At 37.2% G+C, this 19,347-nt stretch overlaps 2 protein-coding genes across 3 annotated transcripts; one reads left to right on the forward strand and one right to left on the reverse strand.

Moving 5' to 3' along the window:
* Positions 1–7,229: 7,229 nt before the first annotated feature.
* On the forward strand, positions 7,230–14,435 carry LOC104098183 (arogenate dehydratase/prephenate dehydratase 1, chloroplastic). The gene is made up of 11 exons (XM_009604855.4): positions 7,230–7,658; positions 8,464–8,531; positions 8,631–8,723; positions 8,802–9,002; positions 9,219–9,299; positions 9,365–9,460; positions 11,540–11,617; positions 11,699–11,788; positions 11,867–11,934; positions 13,285–13,366; positions 13,942–14,435. The coding sequence occupies exons 1-11, from the start codon at positions 7,373–7,375 to the stop codon at positions 13,996–13,998; spliced, it is 1,200 nt and encodes a 399-aa protein (XP_009603150.1). The 5' UTR covers positions 7,230–7,372; the 3' UTR covers positions 13,999–14,435.
* Positions 14,436–14,847: 412 nt separating this feature from the next.
* On the reverse strand, positions 14,848–18,265 carry LOC104098182 (lactoylglutathione lyase GLX1). Of its 2 annotated transcripts, none has more exons than XM_009604853.4 (8): positions 18,115–18,265; positions 17,144–17,265; positions 16,924–17,048; positions 16,363–16,427; positions 16,071–16,283; positions 15,532–15,579; positions 15,187–15,447; positions 14,848–15,078 (listed from the first exon to the last, which is right to left on the reverse strand). In XM_009604853.4, the coding sequence occupies exons 2-8, from the start codon at positions 17,260–17,262 to the stop codon at positions 15,028–15,030; spliced, it is 882 nt and encodes a 293-aa protein (XP_009603148.1). In that variant the 5' UTR covers positions 17,263–17,265; positions 18,115–18,265; the 3' UTR covers positions 14,848–15,027. The 2 variants fall into 2 exon arrangements, with proteins under 2 accessions (XP_009603148.1, XP_009603149.1); XM_009604854.4 differs by having other exon boundaries at positions 17,144–17,268; positions 18,115–18,264.
* Between the last annotated feature and the right edge of the window lie 1,082 nt (positions 18,266–19,347).

The following is a 19,347-nucleotide window of genomic DNA, read 5'->3' on the forward strand; positions in this document are numbered from 1 at the left end:
AATTTGATTCGGCTTTGCTTATCGGGGTGAGTCCCCTCATTTTGTTGCTCCACCTATGGGTGAGTTCATGACTTAGTATTCTATTTATGTGTTTGCCCCTGTTGGGAGATTCTATGAGTGATAGCCATGTTTGTCATTATTTTAATTCATTATTGAAAGTTACGAAACTAGAAGTGAATTCCTGTTGTCCATTACGGTAGGTTTGATGTGATTCCTAAGTAATTTGGTTATGATTTGTGATTTGATACTCTACCGGGATGAGAGTTCAGTAAGTGTTGTGATTTTATTGGAAGAATTTAGTTAGTGGAAGATTTCAATTGGTATGATGTGTATTCGGCTTGTGATTCAGAGTGAGGGTGAGACCCTCGCGATTCCATGTGATTTGATATGTTTGAGCCGGGCTGCGTGTCGCGCTGAAAGTTATATGAGGATGAGATCCTTGTGATTTGTTCATATACCTTGATTCTTCCTTTTTAAATTGATTCGTAGTATGGTACTGATAAAGAGTTGTGCCCGTCGGGCTTGTTTGATATTTCTCTTATGTGTTTCTCTTTACATATTCAGTCATTTTCGTTCTGTTCTTCTTGAGTTTTAGCTTGCGGAGTGTGTGCCCGGTGGTGTTAGTTGTGACTTGTTGATACGGGTGTATAGTTAAGAGGTCTTCATGTTTCTTGCATCGTTGTCAGTGTTGTGGAGGTTTGAAACATGGTTCTAATAGATATGAGGCTAATTGCCAATGTCGGTTTTGATTACGGACAGCTATTGTGATCAGAAATATTATTATGGGCCTATGTATGGCGTGTCAGGTTGAGTGGTTATACCTTGTGGGTGTAGACATGAGTTGTTTCAGTTGGTTGAGACTGGTACCGGGTATGGATTTAGAATCAGGTCTTTTGGAGATGAATGGAATGTGAGAATTTTGACCCTAAGGCTTATCGGTGTTGGTAGAAAGGATGAATTATAGTATATGCTAAGTTCTCTAAATGTGACTTCTGGCTTAAGTCTGTAGCATTTTTGGGACATATTGTATCGGGCAAAGGTATTAAAGTTGATCCCAAAAAGATTGAGGCACTTCAGAATTGGCATCGTCCCACTTCGGCGACTGAGATCAGGAGTTTTCTGGGTTTGGTAGGTTATTATCGTCGATTCGTGGAAGGTTTTTCATCTATTGCAGCACCTTTGACCAAATTAACCCAGAAGGATGCTCCGTTCCGATGGTCCGATGATTGTGAGGTGAGCTTTCAGAAGCTCAAGACAGCATTGACTACAGCACCAGTGTTAGTGTTGCCTTCCAGTTCAGGGATGTATACAGTGTATTGTGATACTTCATGTGTCGGCTTGGGTTGTGTATTGATGAAGGAAGGGCAAGTTATTGCATATGCTTCACGTCAGCTGAAGCCCCACAAAAAGAATTATCTGGTACATGATTTGGAGTTAGCTGCGATTGTTCACGCTCTTAAGATTTGGAGGCATTGTCTTTATGGGGTGTCTTGTGAAGTTTACATTGATCATCGCAGTTTGCAACATTTGTTCAAGTAGAGGGACCTAAATTTGAGGCAGCGCAGATGGCTGGAGTTACTAAAAGATTATGATATTAATATCTTGTATCATCCAGGCAAAGCAAATGTGGTTGCAGATGCCTTGAGCAGAAAGGCGGAGAGTATGGGTAGTTTGGCTTTCATTTCAGCAGAGGAAAGGCCATTAGCCTCGGATATTCAGTCCTTGGCTAACAGACTTATGAGGCTGGATATTTCATAGCCCAGCCGAGTTCTTGCATGTGTTGTGGCCCAATCTTCACTATTTGAGCAGATCAAGGCTCGCCAGTATGATGACCCACATTTGATGGTTCTTCGTGAAACGGTACTACGAGGTGGTGCCAAGGAAGTTACTATTGGTGCGAATGGTGTTCTATGACTCCAGGGTCGTCTATGTGTTCCTAATGTGGATGGACTAAGGAAAAAGATCTTAGAGGAGGCACACAGTTCTCGGTATTCTATTCATCCAGGTGCTACGAAGATGTATCGTGACCTGAGGCAGCATTATTGGTGGCGACAAATGAAAAAGGACATTGTTGAGCATGTAGCTAGGTGTCTAAATTGTCAGCAAGTTAAATATGAGTACCAGAGGCCAGGTGGCCTACTTCAGCAGATGACTATACCGGAATGGAAATGGGAACACATCACTATGGACTTTGTAGTTGGGTTGCTGCGGATCTTGCAGAAGTTTGATGCAGTTTGGGTCATTGTCGACAGGTTAACCAAGTCAGCACATTTCATTCCGGTTGTGACTATGTATACTTTAGAGAGGTTGGCCCAAATTTATATTCAGGAGATAGTTCGGTTGCACGGTGTGCCAATTTTGATCATATCAGATACAGGTCCTCAGTTTACTTCACATTTCTAGAGAGCAGTACAAAGTGAGTTGGGGACCCGTGTAGAGCTCAGTACAGCTTTTCATCCACAGACTGACGGGCAGTCAGAGCGGATAATTCAGATTTTGGAGGATATGCTCAGGGCATGTGTGATTGACTTTGGAGGTCAGTGGGATCATTTCTTGCCTTTGACCTAGTTTGCTTATAACAACAGTTACCAATCTAACATCGAGATGGCTCCATTTGAGGCTTTGTATGGTCGATGATGTCGTTCGCCCATCGGGTGGTTTGAGCTTGGTGAGTCTAAGTTATATGGTACTGATTTGGTGAAAGATGCCTTGGAAAAGGTAAAGTTGATTCAGGAGCGACTTCGTACATCACAATCTAGACAAAAGAGTTACGCAGATCAAAAAGCGCGCAATTTATCCTTTATGATGGGTGAAAAAGTTCTCTTGAAAGTTTCACCGATGAAGGGAATCATGAGATTTGGGAAAAAGGGAAAATTGAGCCCACGGTTTATAGGCCCATTTGAGGTGTTGAAACGAGTTGAAGAGGTTGCTTATGAGCTTGCATTGCATCCCAGCCTATCGGGAGTTCATCCGGTTTTCCACGTATCTATGCTCCAGAAGTTTCATGCCGACCTATCACATGTGTTAGACTTCAGCACAGTTCAGCTAGATAATAGCTTGGGTTATGAAGAGGAGCCAGTTGCCATTATTGATAAACAGGTTCGCCAGTTTAGGTCCAAGAGGATTTCTGCATTTAAAGTCCAGTGGAGGGGCCTGCCAGTCGAGGAAGCGACTTGGGAGGCCGAGGAAAACATGCGAAGCAGATATCCACACTTATTCAGCACTTCTAAACCCGTTCGAGGACGAACGTTTGTTTTAGAGGTGGAGAATGTGATGACCCAAAATGTCATTTTTAATTTAATAATTAATTTTGTATTCTAAGACCTCGAAAAAAGCACTATTTATTATTCCTCGACTTGCGTGCGTAGTCCGTAAAATTTTCTGGAAAGTTTTTATGTGAAAAATGGATTAAAATGTGAATTAGAGCTTTAAAACTCAATAGAGTTGACTTTGGTCAACATTTTGAGCAAACGGACTCGGATCAGTATTTTGACAGTTCCGGTAGGTCCGTATCGTGATTTGGGACTTAGGCGTATGCCCGGAATCAAATTCCGAGGTCCTTAGCCCGAGATATAGAATTTTGATGAAAATTAAAAGTTTAAGTTCAAATAGTGGCCGAATGTCGAATTATATGCAAACGACCCCGGAATAGAATTTTGATGATTCCAACAGCTCCGTATATTGATTTTGGACTTAGGAGCATGATCAAAATTTTATTTGGAAGTCCGTAGTGAAATTAGGCTTGAAATAGCTAAAATAGAAATTTAAAGTTTGAAAGTTTGACCGGGGAGTTGACTTTTTGATATCGGGGTCGGAATGCAGTTCTGAAAATTTTCACAGCTCTGTTATGTCATTTATGACTTGTGTGCAAAATTTGAGGTCAATCAGACATGATTTGATAGGTTCCGGCATCGAATGTAGAAGTTAAAATTTTTTAGTTTCATTAAGCTTGAATTGGGGTATGATTCGTGGTTTTAGCGTTGTTTGATGTGATTTAGAGATTCGACTAAGTTCGTATGATGTTTTAGGACTTGTTGGTATATTTTGTTGAGGTCCCAAGGGTCGAGGGTGAGTTTCGGATGGTTAACAGATCAAAAATTGGACTTAAACAGTTGCTGCAATTTTTCTCTTCTGTTGGAAATTCTGGGCTGTGTTCGAACCCAAGATTGAGCTCCCAAGATCGAGCTCCCATGATCGAGCTCCTAAGATCGAGATCCCATGATAGAGCTCCCAAGATCGAGCTCCTAAGTTCGAACTCCCATGATCGAGCTCCCCTGATCGAGCTCCCTGATCGGACTGGACAAATCTGTAAGTTATAAAAAGAGAGGCATTCGACTCATTTGCCATTTTTGACAAACTTGAGCTTGAGCAGAGGCGACATTTGACAGATTTTTAAGGAAAGACATTTGGGGTAAGTGATTCCAACTCGCATTTTGTCTATATACACAAATATATCATTATTTTTACCATTTAATTAGTGTTTTGAGATTGAAATTTGGAAAATTTTAGAAATCTCATAGAAACAAATTTTTGAGGTTTCGGTATCGATTCGGAGTCGGATTTGAGTGAAGCTAGTATGGTTGGACTCGTAATTGAATGGGTTATCGGATTTCATAACTTTCGCCGAATTCCGAAATGTGGGCCCCACGGACGAATTTTAATTAATTTCGGAGTTTTTATTGAAAATGTAGTATTTCTTATAGAATTGATTCCTATAAATTTTAGTGATTGTATCGAATTATTTATGGTTAGATTCGAGCCAATCAAAGTTGGATAATCGAGGAAAGGGCCTTCTAGTGGATTAAATTGGAGCAAATTGAGGTAAGTCTCTTGTCTAATCTTGTGATGGGGAAATTTATCCCATAGATGATTAAATTAAATAATTATTGCTAATTATAGGGGCTACGTATGCACGAGGTGACGAGAGTCCGTGCGTAGCTACTATTAATGCTAAAGTTCGGGTAGTTTAGGACTCAAAGCATGAATTACTTGTGCAAATTGTATTCTTTATTAATTAAAATATTCGATGTATATATTGTGAATTGTTATGAAAGGTAGAAAAATATGAAATTTTCATATGCTTAATTTTTGTTTAGATTAATTAATTATTGAAATAAATTGTTATCCTCTCGAATAAATTTTACAATAAATACTCTTATTACGGAGGTACATAAGAAAATGTCCTCCTTTCTTGTGGATCGGGCCGAACACCTCGGCAGGATAGATGCAACTATGGATCGTGCCGCACGTCCCTCGGCAGTATACATAATATTCTGGATCGGGCCGAACGACCTCGGCAGAAATCGTGCTTAATAATAATAATTACACGATACTTTGATAGTTTATTGTAGCTTGTGAAGCTAATTGATAAATTTGGAAATCTTTGGAATTTAAGGATTATTATCCCTGTTAGCTAAGGAATTATTGCTATTCCTGTAAATGAGATTAATTAATAAACTGAAAATTTATTGGAATTGAAGGAATTTAGTTATTATACTGAGAATTGTTGCATTTGAAGGAATTTAATTATTTATGCTGGTTAAATAAATTATTGTTATATTCCGTGAATCATGCTGAATTATATATTCTAGTTTTACTTCAATTATTATTATTGACCCGTAGTGAGTGTCAAAGTCGGCCATCTCGTCTCTACCACTTCGAGATTAGGCTTGATATTTACTGGGTACACGTTGTTTACGTACTCATACTACACTTGCTGCACTTTTGTGCAGGACCTGAGGCAAGTACTAGTGGGGGACCTACCGTCTTACACCCACGTTATCTAGGGACATAGTAGTGAGCTACCTTTCTGAGCCGTTCTGCAGCTACCAATGTCTCTCCTTGTAATTTTTTTTTTTCATTCTGTCTATTTTTATTTCAGACAGTATTTGAGATATTGTATAATCTACTAGATACTCATACACTTGTGACACCAGGTCTTGGCACACACATTGGTAGAATTTAATATTTTATTATTTTCTTGGATTAAAAGTTTAATCAATATACATTTAAAAGTTTAATCAATATACGTTTAATTTATCAGTTGGCTTGCCTAGCTTGAGCGCCATCACGACCTATAAGTGAAATTGGGTCGTGACAAATAGATCATTTATGGGAGAATACTAGAGGTTGAAGTTGAATATTTATGTAGTATTTCGAATGAATTTTATCGCTATATAATATGTATTTAATTAATCTTGTATCGCAATGATTTCACTTTTATTTGAATTATTAGTTAATCTATAATAATTGCAAACAAATTATATTATTTAAAATTTTATGGAATTATTTTAATGGAAATTACAAATTAATGAAAATAAAAGATGAAATTTATTTAATGGAAATTAAAAAATAAAATTAAAATAAAAAATAATAATATAATATAGAAAAGAGAGAAGAATATAAAAATAATATTTTCTTTTGAAGGAAAAAAATGGAGGAATGGTTGGAGTAAGTTATCCCCAAATAGGGAAATCCCCATTTTGGAAGTAAAGTTGGAGATGCCCTTAGTAGATTTGTCACAAGTTACAACCACATAGGTGAATTTGGCTTAGCATCTTCCAACCTCCACCAAATTTCTAAAGTAAAACCACCAACCAAACCACTATTTTTTTAACACAGCAATAGTAGTAGCAGTTTAAAATAAGAAAATTATGGATTGAATGCGTTCTAATGCAAGAGTAGCATTCAACTGATCTTGTTCGTTATTGGCCTTAGCTATTTTCTGCATTTCTTTTATTTGTTTCCATATGGCTTTAAATTAAGAAATGTTGGTACATAAATACATACCAAAATTGAAAGCCTCGACGCTGCTGGCAAAAGGCTTGCTCTAGTGGTAGAATATTTTCATAATCAACCAATTGATAAAGTGTGAACAAAAATATATCTTATCAGTATCCAACTGTTTTAAATAATAACTGCCTTATTATAAACAAATTATCTTTATTTGATTTCTAAGAAATCTGATACTACTATAAAAGTTTTTGAGCAATATATAAAATATGAGCTCCGTTTAACCTTAGGACTGCGTAAATGCAGAGGTTTTTTCATTCAACTGGTTTTCCAATGTAGGCCGTCTCCTTTTCAAGACTCTGTTACAACCATTGAAAACGTGTAGCCAACATTCTTCTTACCTACCTCTCCACCATTTCTACATTTTTTTCTCCTCAGTTTCCCAAGAATCTGTCTCCTCAGAATTATAGTAGTATTCATTTAGACCATTCTTAACTGAGACAAATTCATAGAAAAATTCAAGAAACTAAATAAGACAACATAAGACACTTGTCTTATCTTTGTGTCACATTAGTCTGATGTGTCTGAATTTGTGTGCTGATTTTTCACCACATTGGGAGTGGTACTACACTGAAACACCATGGCTTTGAAAACTGTGCCAATTTGGGCCTGTGGTACCAATCAGCAGCATTGTTGTACTTATCCTAAATCTTTGAAATTGGGTTTTCCAGATTATGGGTCTAGGCTTTCTGGGTCAAATTTCTTGAATGTCAGGCCCTTTAGGAAATGGGAATGTTTGGTTTTGTTGACTGAGAGAGCTATCACTCCTGTGGAAGATGAGGAGCCATTAACTTCTCCTGCTGGTGCTGAAGACACACAGATCACTCACTCCAAAAGATTTCACAAGGATTTACAATCTTTACCAAGTTAGTTTTTTCATTTTATTTTAATGTTGGGTAATTTAGTATTGTGTGATTCAGAATTTCTTGCCTTTAGTGATTTGAGACAAATTCAGAATAAAAATGAAGTCTTTTTAGAGGGGAGTATTACTTTTTTGGGTTCTACAGTTGGTGGGATTGTCACAGAATGAGAATAGACTTGGGGGGTTCTTTTTGAATGGTAAAAAAGGAGGTGTTTGTTGTGATTAAATGTTAGAATTGGATGAAAAAGATTGATCTTTGCATAAAGTTGGAACCTTTTGTCAGTCCATGTCATTTTCTTAACAGATCCAATTATGTCAAAGACCATGTTTACCTTAGTGCCATTTTTGTGTCCTTATTGTGTTTTCTTCCTGTACCATGAATTTGACATTTCTCCTTAATTATATGACCTTATATTTTCAGCAGCCACAAAAAAGTTATTTAAGTTAGAAGGAAATATAACTTCAATTTGTTGCCTCTGTTGACAGTGAACAAGAAAAAAAATGTTTGGTAGAACATATTCATTCACCATGATGTAGACGATGTGTGGATTTCTATAGATGTCTTTTCAGATTTCATTTACTCCATATTATCATGGAAGCTACATCTGAAATGCAGGCAATAACCTCTTTCAATAATGGGTTAATGTAATGTACACTTTGTCATGGATGAAAATGTCAAGAAATCATTTGGCTACTAAATAGTCCGACGCGCTAAATTTTTATCAAATTCAATTCTTGTGTTCATGGGATTATTCAGTTCCTTCCATATTTATCTAAATCATGACGCACAATATTGTTTTTTATTTCAGAACCCTTATCTGCAACTGGTCCTTCCTGTGGTCAGGGTGATGGTTCAAAGGTGCGAGTTGCCTATCAGGTAGACAGCAAGTCAGCAAGGGCCTCCATTCTCTTTAACTTTTTAATTTTATTCTTAAGTGAGATTCCTCTTAAATTAATCCTTCTTTGTCTAACGTAGGGAATTCCAGGTGCATATAGTGAGGCGGCTGCACTTAAAGCATACCCGAAATGTGAAACTGTACCATGTGACCAGTTTGAGGCTGCATTTAAGGTATTTGTGTTATTCAACCAAAGTGATTTTGTTCCCGCAGTTTGTCACACCTTTATAGTATTAGTTCTCATTTCTCAGGCAGTTGAGTTGTGGTTAGTAGACAAAGCTGTACTCCCAATTGAAAACTCAGTTGGTGGGAGCATCCACCGTAACTACGATCTACTCCTTCGGCATAGGCTGCATATTGTGGGAGAAGTGCAGTTGGTTGTTAACCACTGCCTTTTGGGGTTGCCAGGAGTCAGGAAAGAGGAACTAAAGCGCGTCGTGAGCCACCCTCAGGTAATTTTTTCATTTCATTATTCAGAAGAATCTCTTTTTTCTCCTCATTAATTGTGGGAAGATATAGAAATATTGGATTAGCTTTTGGGGTTAAGTTAGACCCAAGTTCTTTTTCTTTTTATATAAGAAAACAGTAACTTCCTTTAGTTTCGCACATTGAATATCTGCTTCCATTTCTATTTAGTAAACGTTAATACAACCAGTAATTTCTTTCAGGCACTTGAACAATGCAACATTATGTTAAATAAGTTAGGTGTTACAAGGGTCAATGGTGATGATACTGCCAGTGCTGCTCAGGTACACCTTAAATTCTCACTCATTCTCAGCGGTTTGTGTTTCCACATTATTTGACACCTGGACAGATTGTGGCATCTGAAGGGACGAGAGATACTGGAGCAGTTGCAAGTGCTCGAGCTGCAGAGATTTATGGGCTCAGCATTCTTGCAGAAAGAATTCAGGTAAGGATTTTGCATTTCTGAGGTTTTCCTTCTGTATTTACTCTTTACTGCATGTCATCTTTGTATCTTTTGAAATTGCATTTGATTTTCTTTTTAGTAATTTAGGTCTTGAGCCACATTCGCTGCCAGTCTGGGCACCTCATGACTTGAATATATGAATATCCAGTGTGTTTATATGTCCATAAAATAAGAGCATCTGCTTAGACTGCATGTCGACCAATAACTCTCTTGAGGATTTTGGCTGACCTTCGATGATGTGACACAACTCCAGAATGTTGAGACTTAAGGGTTTAGATTTGCTGGAGCATGGGATGTTTTCCTGGTTCATGAATTCACCAATTCCTGGAGGGTTTAGAGGTTTCCTACAGAAAAAGAAGATTGTGAAAATTTTACAAGTTTTTTTATTTATAGTTCTCGTTAATTGCACCCATCTTTTTGCTTGATTTATGTGTGGAATGACAAGACTCCACCATGGGGATTGATAGTTCCCTTTCATCTTTTATCTCAAATTGCCAGAAGGGTCAGAGGAAGTTATTTCCTTTGTTAAGCGATGTAAGCCTAATTGCTAAGTGGTTCATTTTGGTAAAGTTATACGTTACTCTAAAAGTGTGAGACAGGATATTGCTCGTATTTGATCTTTCTTTTTTCCTCATTGTAGTTATCCCTATGAAGGGGAGCTTTGGAACAACGGTAAAGTTGTCTCCGTCTGACCTATAGGTCATGGGTTCGAGCTGTGGAATCAGCCACTGATGCTTGCATCAGGGTAGGCTACCTACATCGCACCCCATTGGGGTGCGGCCCTTCCCCGGACCCTGCGTGAACGCAGGATGCTTCGTGCACCGAGCTGCCCTTTGTAGTTATCCCTATCTAAGAAGTACTGTAAATAATGTTGTTGACAGAAGATATAGTTTGCACACTTCTTATTAGCCCTTCAATTCTTGTCTCTATCTTCACATGGAACCATATGAAACTTAAGGAGTAAAAGCTAGCAATATGGACAGAATTGATTAGTGAAGAAACAGATCATGTAACGAGCAAGAAATACATTTCCTATAAGAAGTTTGCATGCACGTCAAAATGAGGATGCATCTGTTTCATTTTGGTAATCTGGGAAAAGAAGGAATGAACTTTCAGAGGCAGTTCTGGTTGTGAACCTTGTCTGCTAAAACATTTCATCTCCATTGGTGTTTGGGCACAACTCCAGATAAATTAGGAGTATGGTAAATGGCCAGCATCAAAATAGTTAAACTACGAAGATGGTGTTTTGGGGTGTGGCGAGGTTATTCAAGGATAATTCTTCCTTGTCAACGCTCAGCATCAATATATGCATTTTTGTTGCAGATAGTAATGCTTCTAGGTTTGAGTTCAAACCTCGTGGCTGTCTTTGAAACTTTTGAGCTTCATATCTTGCTCTATGAACCGCCACACCCATGTCGATTTCTCCAAATATTCAAGTCATATCCCAGCACCCGTCGATGAAGTTGAATAGGAACTAGTAAACTCTGGATAATTAATCAAAAATAGAAAGTCAAGTCATAATTACACAATAATCATTGGTCATTTAACTTAATTAAATAGAAGTCGAGTCAAATTACATTGTTGACTGAAGATATTAAGTAGTAATTTTTCAACAAAAAAATGTGCCGACATACACCTCTGAATCCTAATATTCATGTGATGACGAATCAGGTCTCTAGATCCGCACTAGGGTCGGATACCTACCCCTGTATCTAGAGGCGATTCCAGTATTTAAATTTAATGGGTCCAATCTTGCACCGAACTCATTGTACTGTTAAAATTATGGGTTCGACAACATTTGTTGAGATATATGTGCCTGTATCTAAGAACATAGTTATCAAGGCAGTCCGTGGCCTACTTGTACTCGACGGTAGAAGATGTTTAATTATTTAAATCTTTTGTCTGCTTTTAGCATCTTTATCACAATTACATGCAAATTATTCTACCCTCTTGACTAAGCAGATCCAGCTAAAAACTGCAAAGCTATATGTCAGATATATTTGCTGCAGTCTGCTGTAAAACTTCAGTAATATGAGTTTATTTGAATGACCCACTAACCAGGATGATCAAGATAATATCACTAGATTTCTGATACTAGCAAGGGAGCCCATAATTCCAGGAACTGATAGGCCATATAAGGTAATATCATATTTCTTATTCATCCAACTTATTAGTTTATGCAAATAATTGATATTCCCTTTTACATTCCCCAACATCTAGACTAGCATTGTCTTCACTCTGGAAGAAGGGCCTGGAGTTCTATTCAAGGCCTTAGCGGTTTTTGCTCTGCGAGAGATCAATTTATCGAAGGTATTTCCTTGGAAATGCTTCTGTAGTTCCCTTCTCTGGTTAAAGGCTCTGAGATATGTTTTTGTTGCATTCATACAGATTGAGAGCCGGCCTCAAAAGAAGCGCCCGTTAAGGGTAGTAGATGACTCCAATAAAGGAAGTGCCAAGTGAGTAATAAAACTGTTTATTGCGCTAAGCAATTGGAATAGTAACTGACTGAAACCACGTCTGCTCTGTTTGATTTATCTTTCCCACTCTGGATATCTTCCAATTATAATTCTTGGCTTCCATTAATATAATTTGTTATCTCAATTCAGTTAGGAATTTTGAGAAATGTAAGCTTGAACTCCCAGTATATGAGTTTCACAAACTATAGCTAATCGCAAACCCAAGTAGAGGAGGGTAACGGTGGGCTAAAAGCCAGTGTAAAAATAGATTAACTATGATAAATCCTTTTTTATTGAATTTGTGAATAGAATTGAATTGCTATAAAGTGTTCATATAGCCGACTCCTACTAGTTTGGGATTGAGTGTAGTTGATGGATTGATATAATAGTTCTCTTGAGATTTTGGATTTACACCCACAGCTTTTGCTAATTTCTTCCTAAAGGGAAAAATGGTTTCGTAAAAATCATCTTTTTTCAATTGCAATTTTGGAAAGAAGAAAAAAGACGAGATGTTTTAAGGTTGCATTTGATCAGTCGTCTCCCTCCCACAATAAATTCCTTATTGTGACCTTGTCCCACTCCATGCCCCATAGCCCTTTTTCAAGGTTGTGGAGTAGTGAAGCATGTAGGTAAAACAGCATAATTTGGAGGAAAGATGAATCTCCAAGCGAGTAAACTTAGTCCTTGCCTCTGGTATATGTTTAATATGCCACTATAGCGCTCCTTGATACATGGTGTATTTGCTTCTAATTTCTGGTGGTCAAATTGTTAAAGGCACATTGTTAGATATACTGCTTCATAAGCAGTTCAAGTGCCTAAAGCTTATCCAGAAACCAAAAAACGAAAGAAAGAGAAATAGTTCAATTGCCTTGAAAAAAAATGGAATCGCAGGAGTCATTCAGTTGGCTGTGTTTGTTTGTCCTTTTCATTTTGCCAGGGAAGAGAAGGGTGGAATTGGAAGTTTAGAATTTGTGTTCTTCCTTATTTAATTTTCATGGAAGAAGCAAAAGTTGAGGATTTCTGCAGCCAAGAATGTGACTTTTTCTAGTCCCTCATGACTTCCTTTTCAAACCATATATTTATTTCGTAATACTCCCTTCCATCGATTATCATCTTTTCCTTCCCCACATTTCCAAACCATAAATGTGTATGTTAAGTCATAGCATGATTGAGTAACATCCAACAGCTCCAGTCCTTTAACTTTCTGACTGAAGCAACCAGTGCCCGGATGATCCTTTACATTTACATACCGACACATGTTGCTTCATTCTCTTCTCATGGCTAGGGTACATTTTAACTAGGCATGTGTCTTGTCGTGGAGTGTGAGAAAGTGACTAAAATTGATGGCAGGTACTTTGACTACCTCTTTTACATTGACTTTGAAGCATCGATGGCAGAACCTCGTGCTCAATATGCTCTTGGTCATCTTCAGGTCAGTACATCTGTCTCTTATAGGACCCCTCAGACAGTAGACAGGCTGCTAAGGTGGCTCTATTACCATCTACATGTGTTCTCTTGTTGCTGTTGAAATTGCTGTCTTGTGCCACCTGCTCGTCACTTGATCCTCTAACTGCACTTACTATTTTGGTAATATCATCATGTATTCATGTTAATGTCTGAAAATGCGAGAGAAATTTTGCCTTCTTGCCTTGCTTGTGTGTAGAGTTTTGGGTAACAGAACTAAGAACATCATGTGCTTTTTCTTTGGTCATCTCCTTCTGTTCCTTCACGTGCCAAAGAAACTTATATATGTGTGTGTGTACATACGTACAGACATACACACATATATACATACAAATAATATATTCTCCTACTAAGACGGGCTTAATAGGCATTGCGGATGCATATAGCCAACCCTAAACTCGCTTGGGATTGAGGCATAATATTGTTGTCTTTCCTTCTATTTTATATGTTCTTTCTCTCTTTGCAGCTGTATATATTGGGTATGCCATGCTTGCAGGATTTGAGCACCACATTTCTAAATATATTAACATTTCTTTTATACAGGAATTTGCGAGATTCATTCGAGTTCTTGGCTGCTATCCCATGGACACAGTTCTATAATTGGTTGCCTTCCAAAAGTATGTTATATTGGGAGATTCAACTTGCAAAGGAGTTTCCCAACTTCAAAATGTTGTATGTGTATTATCTGGTGGGAACTACCAATCCCATAGTTGTGCCTGCCCTGTGCTCTCATATTCTTTACATCTGCATTTTGAAAGATTTGTTGGTTCACTTCCCGCCCACCCCCTATTTTTCTGCAAGAGAATCTCAGGTGCAATTAATCATTGTAGGTCGTAGTGATTCAAATTTCCAAAAGAATTGTTGTTTATCTACCTCATTTGGAACTTTCCCTCTGCTGAGGAAAAAGGTGCACTTGCTAAATGTACCGAGAGACGAGATTCCAGTGCACTTGTGTTTTATACATCTTTTTAACTTCAATCCTTATATTTATCAAACACCCATATTATGTCTTAATAATATTCAAAGTTTTCCGTTGATCTCAACTGATAATTATTCAGAAACTTAATTCTACCACACTGCCCAATAGGACTGTTAAATTATCCCACCCCAGCCACCTTGCTTTGCTGATCAGTGTTCTAGGTCTGAAACTAGTGTTATAACAGACCTAATTGCTAACGGAAAGGTAAAAACCCATTGAATCAGAATACAGTAACATTTATTGTGTTGCCAGGTGTTGGAAAGGTAAAAACCCATTGAATTAGAATACAATAACATTTATTGTTATCACATCTAAATGTTAAGGTGTTGCAATTCTCTGCTCTTGCAGTAATCACGATACATCAGTCCCTGCCTGTGGGTATATCAGAAACTATACGTACTTGCTGATGGGATGATTTCATTCATTAGAGAAACTCAAAAGGAAGAGGGAGCACTACAACATACTCATAATAAGGCAAAGATGTCATATTTGTATTGTAACACACGAGAATGTCTCAGAAAAGTCCTTAAACATAGTTGATTACGGTGCTAAACCATCTGCATAAGTCTGCATGTGAAGATAACTACCACAGTTGACAATTTATTTATATCTAGTACTAGTAAAATACAACCAAGCATCTTCTTGACCAGTTACTTTGATGATTCCAGCTCCTTCAGAAAATCCTGATTATCTACCAGCACCTACACATAAACACACCATAGGCAAGGACACAGTAATGAGCTCATATCCCATTAAGATGCCTTGCAAAAGCACAGTAATGATACAGCGTATGGTAACCAGACACTTACAGTTTTCCAGCCATCTGGATCCAGAAAAGAAGTTATCTTAGTGTTGAGTCCAGGAATTGGTCCTGGCTGTCTAGTTATCTTTCCTCCGAGCTCTTGGGTAACAAGATTGACAACCTCGGCACTTTTGTAAACATCATCAGTGCTTATTGCAACCTGCGCATAAGCATTTCCTTTTGTGTACTCGGTCACACCATAGTTGTATGTCAACTCAAGTACAACCGTCTCGTGCTCTGGAGCATATCCCATCATAGCAATGGAATACTGCACAATCATAAAAGATAAGCGTCAGTCATATTGTATATGTAATCCGAGCTCCAAGGCTGGCAAGAGAATAATCAAACATGCCTTCTGCTCTGGTCTGTCAACTTTCTTCACCAGTTGCATCCCGAGTGCCTGCATTCAAAGACAAACTCTGTCAAATTACCACAAATTGCACACTACACTTGTAGATAAACAAATACATAAACATACATAATTATAATAACATGTTGACACTGAGTAACAACCTGACCTATATATCTTGAGCAACAAATACGAACACAATGCAATTATCCTCTTTCTGAATTGCTGTCATAGTGGGTGTAACTTGAACCAATTTAGGCCCGCATTGTTTAAGCTTAAAGAAAAGTAAGGATTTATCCCACCAAACGTGTCTAACCCAATGCTATTCACAATTTGACTATGGGATCAATTTTTTTTATTGTATTGCCTTTACTGTATTGTGTAAACTAGAAATGAGATAAATGCATGTCCACAAAAGTGGCAAGCATTCTCTTTTTCTTCACGGTTCATGCTAGAAATTTCTGTATGAAGTTTGCATTTGGAAAATCCAGGATATACACGAGAATATCTGTAAAGAGCAAATATAAGTAAGAAAAGGTCACCTTTTCGTAGAATTTGATGGAGCGCTCAAGATCACCCACACGAAGCATCACTTGGCAAAGTGGTTCAGGAGTAGACGCTCGCTGGAGGATTTCGAAGAGGTAGCCATCAGGATCTTTGACAAAAGCAATAACAGTAGATCCACCCTTGACAGGACCAGGCTCCCTTGTGACAGTTCCACCCTTGGCCTTTATCTCCTCAACCAGTTTGTAAACCTTAAGAAAAGAAGCAAAGATAGCAAATTTAGAAGCAATAAATGGTGCCACGTGATTTTGCTAACAAAAAAGCACTTACATCTGGTGTTGCAATAGCAAAATGCCCAAAGCCAGTTCCAATGTTGTACTTATCAACTCCATAATCTGTATAATTCTATCTATGTCAGATTTGAAATTACACTTCAAGATACAGTATATAGTTCAATTTTTGATGTGGGATAATCAGTAAACTATTTAAAATATATGCTCCTTAACCAACTAATGCACCTTTGGTTCAGTAAATCAAGTCCTCTCCTGGTATCCCCTTCTCCAAGAGGCTCCCTATTGGAGGAACTGTAAGCTAAGTATCTCATACTTTATCCTCTAATCCCCCACCCCACCCAAAAAGAGAAAAAAGAAAAATCAGATAACAAAGCAAGAATAACAATCCCTGTAATCTTCAGGGAAGGAGTTTTAAGATGAGAGACTAAATCTCAAAGCTCACATTGTCTTCAGAAGCTGGTCACATGGTGAAGTCCGTAGAGATGGCCAACCTCCTTTTTTTTTCTTTTATGAAAGGAAGAGGGGGGGGGGGGGGGTATATCTAGAATTAAGAATCCAAATGTAAGTTCTAACAGACAAACAAAAGCTTTTAACTTACTATATGTCAACTCCACCACAAACTGAGACTCTTCAGGGCCAAAACCAAGAAAAGCATTGGAGTATTTCTCCTCTGGGATATCTCTCTTCCTCAACAATTTCATCCCAAAACATTCTGTGTAAAACCTAGAAAAGAAGAAGAAAAAAAAGATTCCACTATTATCTTATCACAAAAACAAGATCAACACTTGTAAAGGATCTCATTATGTCGAACCACATACTTGATGGTACGATCAAGGTCACCGACGCGATACACGGCATGCAAGATCCGGCGCTTATCTTTCTTTGGCCACTCCAATAACTCATTACTTGGGACAGCTGGTGCACTAGCTTCCGCCATGTTCTACTTCAATGACAATAACAGATACTTCAATGAATCTCAAGATACATAACAAAAACATAAATCATACAAAAGTATTCAGTAATTTTTATCACAAAACCCCTACATGACATAAATGATGACTTAGAAGAACTCAATCACACAGTCCAAACATTAAACAAAGCCCTTAATTTTAAAAAGTGGAAACTCCCACCCACCCTCATTCGAACAATTTGTTGTTGATAAAATCATATGTTTAAGTTGATCGATATTTGAGATTTCATTCCTTTTTATGACGGTAGCATCCTGCCAGCTTACGCGCACCAGGACTATTCCACTGGCTGGCTACCTGCTACTCCCACTAATACAAAACTCTGCCCGTCAAGGCTGAGGACGTGAGAAATGGCCTAGTAATTTTTTGCCTCCACTGGGATTTGAATTCATTTGTAAAATATCAAAAAGTTGATAATATCACAAACAAAAAAGACAAACTATGATAACTTCTGCTCAGCTCCATCAACACTATTATCTCTTCTTATCCTGTTTCACCCAAAAATTAGAAATCCCTCCTTTCATTTCTTTCTTTCCTCACTTGAAACAATATCAGCTGACACCGACAAGCAAATCTAGCATTTTTCAAGCTTAATTTACAACATTCAAATGCTAAATCAACATTTGTTTATTTGCTACAATTTTGTATCGCATTAATAAAATATTATCAACAATTAAAGAAAAATTCAACTTTTATAGTAGTTTTCAAGTAATTTCTAAATATGAAAGGATTCACACTGCAATCAAGAAATGAAGAGCATAAAAAAAAACCTAAACTTGAAGAAAAAATGTATAGAGATATGAGAGAAAGGGAAGTGTTACCAGATTGAGACAGAGAGTGACTACTGGTTGAGTGAAGATTCCAATTGAACAACCTAGACACAAGACGATGGTTCTAATTTATACTACTGAAAAGTTGATGAAAGCAGAGTGCTAGAGTGACATGTAGTTACGCATTTTCTTCGTGACCGATAACATTTAGCGGCACGATTAGGACCGAATACGAAACGTGGATTGATAAAAGGCGTCGGTTTTCTGTCACGTGATTTTAACATCTACTACTTCTGTGACGTGGCAGCACATTTGTCGTGACTTAATTTTTTGGTGAGAGAAAGGGGATGTGCTTCCACTTTCCTCCCTTTTTTTTTTACTCTCAACTTTAAGGGTTTTTTTGGTACGAAGTAAAATATTTTCATGAAAAATGAGTGGTTTTATCACTTATTTTTCTTGTTTGGTTAGTGAGTAGAAAATATTTTTCGTATTTGGTTAAAGAGTAGAAAATATTTTTGTATGGTACTCTCCTCACCCCTCTTTCCCAAGTCCACATGTTTCCTTGCTCCTCCCCCTCCCCAAAACTCAACGTTATCAGGACTCTATTTTCTTCAAGAATTTAATTATTCTTCTAAAAATTCATACAAACCCAAAGGAATTAATGTGATATATTACTTTTTTACGCAAAAACAACGTTGAAATTGGTGCTCCATAGCTAAAAAGAAAATACTCTTTTTTTGGTTGAAAAAAAATTACTCTTTCTACAACATGAAAATAAAGTATTCATTTTATTGAAATAAAAGCAAATACTTTTTTTTACATCATGAAAAGAAAATACTCATCTTGTTGAAATGAAATAAAATGTCTTTTCTACATTATGAAAAGAAAATACTTTTTACTTCATCATTTTGTTGAAATAAAAGAAAATATTTTTTCTACATCATGAAAAGAAAGTAATTTTTTTGTTAAAAAGAAAAAAAATACTTTTTTATATCATGAAAAAAAATACTCATTTGTTGAAAAGAAAAAAAAATCTATCTATAATATGAAAAGAAAGTCTATTAATAATATTTTATTAATGTTGTAGTTTGGATGAAATTTAACTTTAGAATTACAAGAACTATGATACAAATTAGATAAGGAATGGGGTGGGAGTTGGGTATGAGAAAGCGAAGAGAGAGAAGATGAACAAATGAAAGGTATTGCTTTAGACTATTATTTGCTTATATGAAAAAGAAAATACACGTGTTAATTAATATATTATTCGTTCATTTGTCATGTATG

The sequence above is a fragment of the Nicotiana tomentosiformis genome, chromosome 2 (genome assembly GCF_000390325.3).
Source record: "Nicotiana tomentosiformis chromosome 2, ASM39032v3, whole genome shotgun sequence".
Classification (NCBI taxonomy): Eukaryota; Viridiplantae; Streptophyta; class Magnoliopsida; order Solanales; family Solanaceae; genus Nicotiana; species Nicotiana tomentosiformis.

What these genes read in the sequence shown, in the direction of transcription:
- LOC104098183 (XM_009604855.4), top strand. Translation starts at nt 7,373, where the DNA reads ATGGCTTTGAAAACTGTGCCAATTTGGGCCTGTGGTACCAATCAGCAG. An exon ending in GGATTTACAATCTTTACCAA is followed by an intron (nt 7,659 to 8,463) that starts GTTAGTTTTTTC and finishes TTTTTATTTCAG; the next exon opens with AACCCTTATCTGCAACTGGT. An exon ending in TTCTTGCAGAAAGAATTCAG is followed by an intron (nt 9,461 to 11,539) that starts GTAAGGATTTTG and finishes CCCACTAACCAG; the next exon opens with GATGATCAAGATAATATCAC.
- LOC104098182 (XM_009604853.4), bottom strand. Translation starts at nt 17,262, where the DNA reads ATGGCGGAAGCTAGTGCACCAGCTGTCCCAAGTAATGAGTTATTGGAG. An exon ending in TGTGGTGGAGTTGACATATA is followed by an intron (nt 16,428 to 16,923) that starts GTAAGTTAAAAG and finishes AGAATTATACAG; the next exon opens with ATTATGGAGTTGATAAGTAC. An exon ending in TTGCTATTGCAACACCAGAT is followed by an intron (nt 16,284 to 16,362) that starts GTAAGTGCTTTT and finishes TCTTTTCTTAAG; the next exon opens with GTTTACAAACTGGTTGAGGA.